Source organism: Haliotis rubra, unplaced genomic scaffold (genome assembly GCF_003918875.1).
Source record: "Haliotis rubra isolate DU_JTF1 unplaced genomic scaffold, ASM391887v1 Scf469, whole genome shotgun sequence".
NCBI classification, from domain to species: Eukaryota; Metazoa; Mollusca; class Gastropoda; order Lepetellida; family Haliotidae; genus Haliotis; species Haliotis rubra.
Window position 1 is genome coordinate 298598 of NW_025767156.1, and position 9843 is coordinate 308440.

A 9843-nucleotide genomic window follows, 5' to 3' on the forward strand; every position below is an offset into this window, starting at 1 on the left:
ATATTGTCATCACGTTTTAGAACACTATTTCTGTTGTAACGTTGGTGTGACATAAACAGTACATAAACTGCAATCACAAACAATTATCTCACTCAGCCACGTTCTAATGTATGACTTGTCATTAAAGTGCCTTAAAACGTTCCTGAAATGTTTTAGCCGGATCTGTCATCACCTTTAAAATGTGTTTTTTTATTATGACTTGTTCTTAAAAGGTTTTTGAAATGATATCACACCTACACGTTTTGATAACATTTTTAAAATGTTGCGACACAATGCCTTATTGTTACCGCGGGAAATGACGTCGGAATGACGTCACCCTTCACGTCATAATTTTGCACCCGCCATCTTAGTTGAAGTTTATTCAGGACCCTACCACCTTGTCATTCGACTCATGGTGCAACAACTGGAACTGGATCATCGATGTGACCTGGGTTGCGGTGAGTTAATTTTACAGTCACTATTTTCATGTTTATGTACATTTTGATATTCACTCTATTAAAATACTGTGTTACTCAAAAGTAGCGGGGTTTTGAGAAACATGATTCAGTGTTATTAGGCTTCCAACAGAGAATCCTGGTGACAAGGTTTTTTCGACGATGTAAGACAAAAACGTAATTATATTTTACTAACCTTGAGTGAAAAGGGATATATTTATCTATTTCACACAAAAAATATCAAGTGTTTCCTACAAAAATAGCGTTGATGATATCATATCGGCGAAACTGTTGCTGATCTCCACATCTGGGATTTGTATACTTTTCGCTCCGCCATGCGAGTGAGTGTTGTGATCACGTGGCTTCCTGTTTATATCTGGTATATTGCTTGTCACCAGCAGACGACAGATCTTACAGATTTTTTGCTATATTTGGTTATATAGGCAATTGATTTGCATCTGAAGTGGTATTAACGATCTCGGGTGATGATTTACATAAAAATATTGATCTAATTGCTTTTGCAGGAAGGAGATATAAACAAAGTCGAGGTTTGACACCAATATATAAGTGACATCGTTTGAAACCGTATTGATTAGGGTTTTTCATGATTTTTCATGGTACAGTATTCCATAGTGAAAATGGCGTGGTCTCAGTTTAGTAAATGTTGGACCAAATAAAGTTGTTACAATTCTTGGTGAAATGATGTTTCGGTAAAACCGAAAACATCGTGATCGAAAACTGAAGAATCTGGTTACAATGCTCGCAACGAAATCGTACTGCAGCTGCAACTGTTCCGCGAGTAAGGCTTGAATCATGTAGGTAGTTACAATAGATGTGTAATAAATCAATTCCAGTTTGGATTCTGGGCTAGAAACGCTCGCCAGTAATCCATGTTTGTTGTAAATGGGCAGAGGTATTTCCAATCCGACGTCATACATGATGGTGTTAAATATACACACATTGACCCACCAAAAACTTGGTATGTCATAGTATGTTTCAGCTTTAGACTAACTAGATCTAGTTTATATGCTTTCTGGAAAACGGTTCAATTTATAACTTGTGATAATGCGGAACATTGTTATTTTCATTGCAGCAAGGGCGAATATGAGACAAGCATTCCAGGATATACAAACACATGATGGATTTATGGAGGAATACATCAAATAATCCAGGAGCTGTGAATTATGTAAGTGCAGCTGTTAAATACCATTGTCTATAAACAGTTGATATATTTTGGGCTTTTTATTGCAAGATTTGATTTGTACTTGTACCCAGCCTCTGACCAGTAAGTGATATTCTGTGCTTTGCTACATCTTTGGTATTCAGCATGATTCTGGATATTACCATATCAATCATTACATGCCAATTGTGTGTTCATGTCCACCAAACACATGTCTGTACAAACGTGGTAGAAGAGTTAGTCTCCTGGTTAGTGTCACTTGGTTTGAGTAAATATCACATTTCAAGTACCTGCTTAAGATTATTGAAAGTTTTCTATATTTCAGAAATATGGATGACTGCAAAAGCAAAGAAGAAGATAATGAAACAAACTGAAAATGTGTACACGTTTCCAGAATTATTAATAAAATTGTTGATTACAAGTCTGCCATTCTTTTATCTGTTTTGGTGTCCTTGTAAAGATTAACTATATATGTCCATAGGGAGCGTTAGAAAGACATATAGGTGTATAGACCCAACCCTATTATATAGTAAAAGGGTTGAGTCTACTCAGTCTAGACATCTATATGCCTTTCTAACGCTGTTTCTAAGTGAGACACGCCCCTATGTATATGTCTAACTATTTGCCACACACATATTCTGTACATTGTTAACTGTTAGTGTTCTACGTTTTGTGTCAGTGGTTTACGTTTTAAACAAAACACCACCTAATTGTTATCAGGCCTATTCTATATGTTTGAAAAGTTAAAACTATATGTTCAAAGGAAATGTTATTAAAACGTTTCCAGAACCATACAAAATCACATCTATAAAATGTTTTCAGAAAACCTTTATGGAATATATTCACTAAATGTTGTAGAAAACATTGCTGAAACGTTTCTGGAACCATACAAAATCACGTGAATAAAACATTTTTTAAAACATTTCCAAAACATCTCGAAAAAACATTTCAGGAAAACATTTTAAAAACCTTATAGTTAAACGTTTTTGAAAATGTTTCTAAAACATTTCTGGAACCATACAAAATCACGTGAATATAACATTTTAAAAAATGTTTCTGGAACATTTCACGAAATGTTTTGGGGATATTTTTAGAACATTTTCGTGTTAGCTGGGTCCATTCCCATTGTGTCGTATTCTTGATCGGAACTGTCATGCTGTTGTATTAGATACATTTGATTGCGTTATGTAAGTAATGAGAATACACAGTAACGGATATTTCGCGATGCACATGAATACCACCGCAATCAGTTGAACGGGAACAACTACATGCGGTTTCGGTTTCGGATTGCGGAATATGGACTCGTCCGCCTTTTAGGGTACGGGTACGTTTCTGTATTTTGACTTTGTTTAGGGTACATATCTGTATACAGAAGCGTACCTGGGGTACATATCTGTAGTACCTGTGCCGACAACGACCCCTTCAGCGTGAGTCAGGCTGCGTGAGTCAGAGTCCGCGCATTTAAATCCCAGTGGGCGGCTTGTCTGATACCTTGAGATGGTAATTACTTAAGTTACTCAGTGTTGTGTTTGAATTGCCTTTGTGGAGTAGGCGTAACGCAGTGTCAGTCGTAGCCCTCGCTCCACTTGGACCGTCCCTCACCCGCCATATTAAACCGCTCTCTTTACAACCTCTCTCTCGCTCTCCCCTATACAACATTTCTCTCCTATGCAACATCTCCCCTTCTCCCCCCTATATACAACCTCATATCTTTGTCAATGTATATATTGGACAATGTTTTCAACATCGAGGTCAGCCATATTAACCACTCCCACATTCAAAGTCTTTTATTCCCATTCATAATACATTCATCATGTGACATATGGTATTTCCTGCCGTAACACATGCGGCCACATGCTTCATATAAACAAAGTTTGTCATCAGCTGATATCATGATCTATATTTAGAATTCTGAGAAAGTCGGACTTCCCGATAGTCCCCGCATCAACACAGAGCTAGTCTGACACATCCAGGATAAGGAAACCCATGAGCCGTTATGTATGTACATAGCCAATAAGCCGTTCTGTGTGTAGTTTAATCCGCACAGTCAGATGCGAATACTTCAACATTTCATCGGAAAGCTACACATATTTCTTTAGGTATTATTTCGTTGGACACAGAGTGTGATTTCAAGAAGCAACAGAACAGGTCAGTATCGCCGTATAATCGACACAAGATTGCTATCCTTCCTTAGGTCAACATAAGTCAGTGGCTGGTGACATGTTGGGGTTGTGTGCGTGGGGATTTCATAGCTTGTGGTTGACTGTTCAGGTTGAAAACTCAATGCACTGCTTTTCCCGGAGGCTCAGGGTTCTGTCAAATGGGCCTATAACAGTTATGTTACAATGTCCGGCCCTTCCGACAAAACCAAGTACTGACTCACAATCAGTACATTGTGTCTCAGTAGTGTGTACATGTTAAACATGAGAGATTTCCTGATCCGCACGACAGCTGAAATTTCATCTGGCACTGAATTTGGCTCTTGTAGAGTTTGTGGATTGTTGAGGGACATTTCAGCGAAATTCATGCATATGTGCATGCATATTCATGCAGTCCTGCGTATTTGTCTTATGTTAACGTGCATGTTGACTGTTGAGATGTGCCTGACCTTTGTTTGATACTGTGTGATGTAACCCGAGTATCGCCGCGTGCAGTACAGGAGTGGGCAAGGGCGCCAGGGCGCTGTGACCTATATACACAAGTGACACATATCACGTGGGTGGTATATTTAGAACATGTATTGTTGTCGAAGAATCTGGAAGCCTGGAAAATGCGTTTCTTATTCATCGTTAAATCTTTATAAATTGGGTTTATTTACACCGTTTGGGATGATATAAGACAATTTATGTATATGGATGGCAACTTCTCATTTATTGAATAACGTTTCTGGGTCACTTCAGAAATTGAGTTTGCCCCTCTTCAGATGATTAAAGACGGGTGTAGAAAACATGGTATATATACCAGAAGCCAGAGATGTACATGTATAAACAATCAATACATAATGAAAACAGCTAAAATAGCAGTTATAAAAATAATAATTGGGATAAGGTAAAACCAGTTGATGCAAACAATGAGGATAAGGAGATGTGAACACAGCAGAGTGAGTATATCTCTGGCATCCTGCAAATCTGGTATATATAGCATGTTTTCTACACCTGTCTTCAATCACCTGAAGAAAGGGCAAGAAGGGACCCAGAAACGTTGTGTTATTCAATAGATAAGACGTTGCCGTCCATATACTTGTCTTATATATTCATCAACTTCTAAATGCCTCTCAAGAACCTCTTTTGCCAATTTCGAATAAGTGTTTTACTTTTCTACATAGACAAAACTCGATGCTAACGAAAATCATTTTTGTGAGACCCGCGAGCACGGGTATGGTGCCGGGAAACTTGGAAGGGAAACTGGGATTCGAACCACAGGCCCTCGTGTCTTTGCGAGAATTAAAGATTAAAAGAAATATTGGTTTTGAGATGACCCCCGACTCGAAAGGCTTCACAGTATAATACATTATGACATATTATACAGTGAAGCATTTCGAGTCGGGGTTCATCTCAAAAGCAATATTGTTTTAATCTTTAATCCTCGCAAAGACACGAGGGCCTGGGATTCGAACCCACAGCCTGTAACAGTCATCGGGGCATCAGTATTTTATTACTGGTATACATGTTATAAATAGCAACTATTGATAGGAGTAAAATCAATTTAAGTTACATGGACCAAACACAAATATGTATTATTAGAAAGAGCTGTATTAAACAAGACATAGTTGTATGTCACTTTTTCAAGACTGAGGGTCATGTAATATCATTGATTGCAGTTCAACCGGTGTTAATTAGATTATACTTGGTGAATAAAACCTATATAGGGCATGTATGGTTTAAATATTCCGAACAGCTATATGTACTGCAGATGTATTTTGTAATTGTTCTCACATGACATTTGTTGGTTGATATGAATTAACTACTTCCTGTGTTTCAGATTGAACCAGTTGACCTTGACCTCGATACACGGTCACACAAGCTCTCATAATGGGTTCAAGTGATCATCGCCACATCCCTTTAGGTGAGTAGCTGGCTGTATCAAAGTCTCGCAGCACCCTCCAACCTTTGTACTTGAATGAACACAAAGTCATAAAAATAGCAATCAAGATGACTGAATAATTAAGCATGGCATATGTTTCCTGCCTTTGGTACTGTTTAAAGATAACTCTCCGCTAATTTCAAGCAAATTGAACACGATTTACGAATATCAACTTGAAATATACTATTCTAGCACAATTTTGAGAATTATGTATTTAAAATTGAAAATTGTCTTAATCAAAGTACACTATGTGTACTTTGTCATCCGTTAACTTGTAAAACATTATCTGTCATGCATTGTATCTATTTGAGAAGAGTTCATATCTAGACAGATGTTTGCACCTCAATCAACCTTGAAAATATCAAGCATGGATGAGACAAACCGGTGATCGATATCATGAGTGATTTTACACGACATTGGGTTACGATAACAAGTCGCCAAATCTGACCAAGTTCATACATTAACACAACGTCAAGCCTAACACATAATGATGCTATTTACATCTTTGAGCCATCATTTGTCACTTAGGAGCTTTTCTGATTTTGAACTGCCAAAGAGATAGTTAAGTGATGCCCCTCAGATGGTGCCCCATGCATGTTTCTTGTGGGGCGACTGTATGGGGATCGGGGGGTCAGGATGGTGAGAGTAGTGTTTGGGGTCGTATGTCATTACCTTTGTAATAGATCAGTTTGAATCGGGAACAAAGAGAACAATGGTACGTCGGTATTTATTTTGTATTGTTTCATCGCAACTAGAAAAGCTCCACTGACTGACTGACTGAATTTGGTTTTACGCCGCTTTTAGCAATATTCCCGCAACATCACGTCGGGGGGACACCAGAAATGGGCTTCACACATAGAAAAGCTCCACAGACCCCAAAGCGTTAAAAAACGACGCTAGTTTAACATCGTCTAAGCATTACATGGATAAATACAGGTCGGCTCGGAGTCAGTGCAGTGTGTCTGAGGTATCCATGTTATACTGCGGCATGACGTCATACAGGGCAATCATAATAAAACCGGCATATGTCCAGTACCAGCAGCCAGACAAGCAAGCAAGCAGGCAAGCACGCACGCACGCACGCACGCACGCACGCACGCACGCACGCACGCACGCACACACATGCTTGCACTAACCCCAACGTTAAACCCAGTTTCACCTCGCATCTTTCAGACCCACAGGAAGAGGTGGTTGATCTTGACGCTGATACGAAGGAGGCGACAGACGAAGTGTTTTGCAACGACGAGACGGAGGAGACCCCTCACAAGATATACCTACTGTATGATCCCAAAACACCTCAGCCTGTTGTCAAACGCCTCCCAGTAGGGACCATTGCAAAACACGTGGGATGTGACGTCACTCTTGGTAGGCACGAATCCTCTGATGTGTTGCTGTACGATAAATACATGGCTCGGTTTTTCGCTAGCGTCACATGCCGGACCAGTACTGGCAACCAGACAAGCTTTGTGTTGAGGAATACGTGTCAGGGAACGAAACAGAAGAGAATCGCCTACAAGGACGCCAGAGGGAGAGTCAGTGATGTTCTACCCACCCAGGAAGTCGAGTTGGTGGACCAGGGGAGGTTCACCCTGGAACATGTCGAGTTCACTGTTGGGATCGATCTTGGGGACATGAACTCGAAAACATTTTTGCTTGAAGTGAAGCCATTAAATGGCGGACTATCCGAGGCTGTGGACATGGGTGGACATGTGAACGGTAATGGGAGTGTATCAGGTGCTTTCGGTGAAGTTGCAAATCTCGAGACGCCTCACTTTGGCTTGTCTGTGACGGGGCAGAGAAGTGTTCAGTTTCCTCCAGATCAGGTCACACCCAAGATGGTGTATTCCCAACAATTAGGGTCATGGCAAGGCCATGTGATTGGTGCTGGTGACGGAAAAGGAGTGGTTCAAGCTGTTGGTGCTGGAGTGGGCCATGCTGGTGGTGCTGGTGTAGGCCATGCTGGTGGTGGTGGTGTAGGCTATGCTGTTGGTGCTGGAGTAGGCCATGCTGGTGGTGGTGGTGTAGGCTATGCTGTTGGTGCTGGTGTAGGGCATGCTGTTGGTGCTGGTGTAGGTCATGGTGTTGTTCCTGGTGCAGGTCATGCTGCTGTTGGTGCTGGTGTAGGCCATGTTGTTGGTGCTGGCATGGGTTATGTAAATGGTGCAGGCGTCGTTAACCGAACACTTGCTAGTGTAACATCCGCTATGTACCCCACTGTTCCCAAATACTATAATGCACAGACAGTGCATGATCAGTGCATGAACTGTTCCGGTCATTCTGCCATTCCTCAGACAGGACATGTATATTCACCATCTGTTACGACACAACCCATGATGAACTATTACACGAATACACTACATCATGACCAGCTATTGGAACGAGGGGGTGGAGGTCAGCTATCTCCATCCCTTGCATCACACCCTTGTCCACATCATGGACAAACAGACCAGCGAATTTCGGGGATGTCAATAAATGACTTGGCCAAAGGTCTAGCCAATACACACGTTGCCAATCCTGCTGTCCAGTCTCCCATCACTACAATAGTGACCACGCCCTCTACCAATGATCAAAGTCCTGTTTTGTACCCAAGTCCAGCATACGGTGGATTCCGATTTCCACAAGCACAAACCATGCACATGAACCAAATGGACCATATGAACCCAAACGGAGATCTGCGGAATTTACCACGTGGACCACCTCTAGGGCTCCTTCACCATACAGGATCATCAAGTGGTCAGTCAGTCAACCTCCACAGTACTTCGCCAGCAAGTGGCCAGTCAGTCAACCTCCACAGTACTTCGCCAGCAAGTGGCCAGTCAGTCAACCTCCACAGCACTTCGCCAGCGAGTGGTCACTCAGTCAACCTCCACCCAGTACGTATTCCGGCAAATGTAGTAACCACCCACGCCGTAGCAGAGGTAGGGGGATCTCAAGCGGGATGTAACGGCATGAACAACACGTCGAAGAGACAACCAAAAGAACACGAAGATAAGTCAAAGTAGAAAGGCCAACTGAAAAACTCTGTTGTCACACAAAAGGACTGATCCAACCTCCTATATTATTTCTCATATTCAGATAATTAGCGTTATTATTCTCTCACCGTCGCATGCTATCGTCCTGGGTGCGTTGTACAACGCAACCTTAACGTAAGTCTATGTTAAAACATGGGAGTTACGATCACCTTATCGCTAAGATCGCTTCGTACTATATCTTGCTTTATATTATCACATGAATCTACATGGTTGTTTTCGTGAAAGCTGCAATTTGATATTGGGCATTCGCTCATCGTGATGAATACTCATACGGAGTCTGAGATTGAGGAGTCTATTTATTGCCAGGATGGACAGTTCTAAGAAATACTTGTATTGGATTAGGAGATCTATATTGTTTAGACATTGTTGTCATTTGTATTGGTTACGAACCAACGACAGGGTCTCGGCAGAAATCGTATGTACAAACTGAGGCAAAGCAAGTATACCCCCATGTTTGATGGTGGCTAAGATGAAAGAAACAAGAAATTGTCATTGGTGGTGATGTATTTGAAAGCTAACCTATTTATATTTTGGATTTCCACATTACAGTGTTTCGGTGACAGTGTTTAGCCCGTTTTGATCACGTTTGTAATGTTTTGGTCAAATCAACTAATCAAGTTGGTACTTTCTTTTGCCTTGGGTTGTATTGCCAGCTTCATGCCCATCGATGTATAATTAACACTTTCAGTATGCTCCATTTGTGTTGAAGAGTGTTCGGTTTGACACACATTTGAAGTAGTATCTGTTCAGTGTAACACAGTAATTTCCATTATATCGCTGTAATTGTATGGCTTTTGTATCCTCCCTATTTGCACCGTTGTGTGATACGTTCACTCAGCTTGTACTTAATTAATACTCGTTCTTTGGGACCCGGTTTGAGAAGGTCCCAAGGTCTCCTTTGCTGTCACTCCGGGATTCCGGGTGGAGTAGGTTAATGGAGTAGGTGTTCGCTCGTCACGTCGAAACCCCGGGTTCGATTTCCCACATGGGTACCGTGTGTGAAGTCCTTTTCTGGTGTCCCCTGCCGTGATATTGCTGGAATAGTAAGACTTAAGACCGATGTACAATTAAGTTTGATTTGTTAAACCGGGCCCGGGTGTTTTACAGTTTTGCT

At 41.2% G+C, this 9843-nt stretch overlaps 1 protein-coding gene and 1 long non-coding RNA gene across 7 annotated transcripts; both read left to right on the top strand.

The window, feature by feature from the left end:
- The first annotated feature begins 692 nt into the window (after positions 1–692).
- LOC124290536 lies at positions 693–2035 on the top strand. Of its 2 annotated transcripts, XR_006901965.1 has the most exons (3): positions 693–916; positions 1528–1620; positions 1940–2035. It is a non-coding gene; the product is annotated as an uncharacterized LOC124290536 (long non-coding RNA). The 2 variants fall into 2 exon arrangements; XR_006901966.1 differs by lacking the exon at positions 693–916 and having other exon boundaries at positions 1475–1620.
- A 989-nt stretch (positions 2036–3024) lies between these two features.
- On the top strand, positions 3025–9379 carry LOC124290530. 5 transcript variants are annotated; one of them, XM_046727277.1, is made up of 4 exons: positions 3529–3762; positions 4347–4351; positions 5596–5679; positions 6871–9379. In XM_046727277.1, the coding sequence occupies exons 3-4, from the start codon at positions 5646–5648 to the stop codon at positions 8697–8699; spliced, it is 1863 nt and encodes a 620-aa protein (XP_046583233.1). In that variant the 5' UTR covers positions 3529–3762; positions 4347–4351; positions 5596–5645; the 3' UTR covers positions 8700–9379. The 5 variants fall into 5 exon arrangements, with proteins under 5 accessions (XP_046583234.1, XP_046583233.1, XP_046583237.1 ...); XM_046727281.1 differs by lacking the exon at positions 4347–4351 and having other exon boundaries at positions 6871–8466; positions 8506–9379; XM_046727280.1 differs by lacking the exon at positions 4347–4351 and having other exon boundaries at positions 6871–8430; positions 8470–9379.
- The last annotated feature ends 464 nt before the right edge of the window (positions 9380–9843 follow it).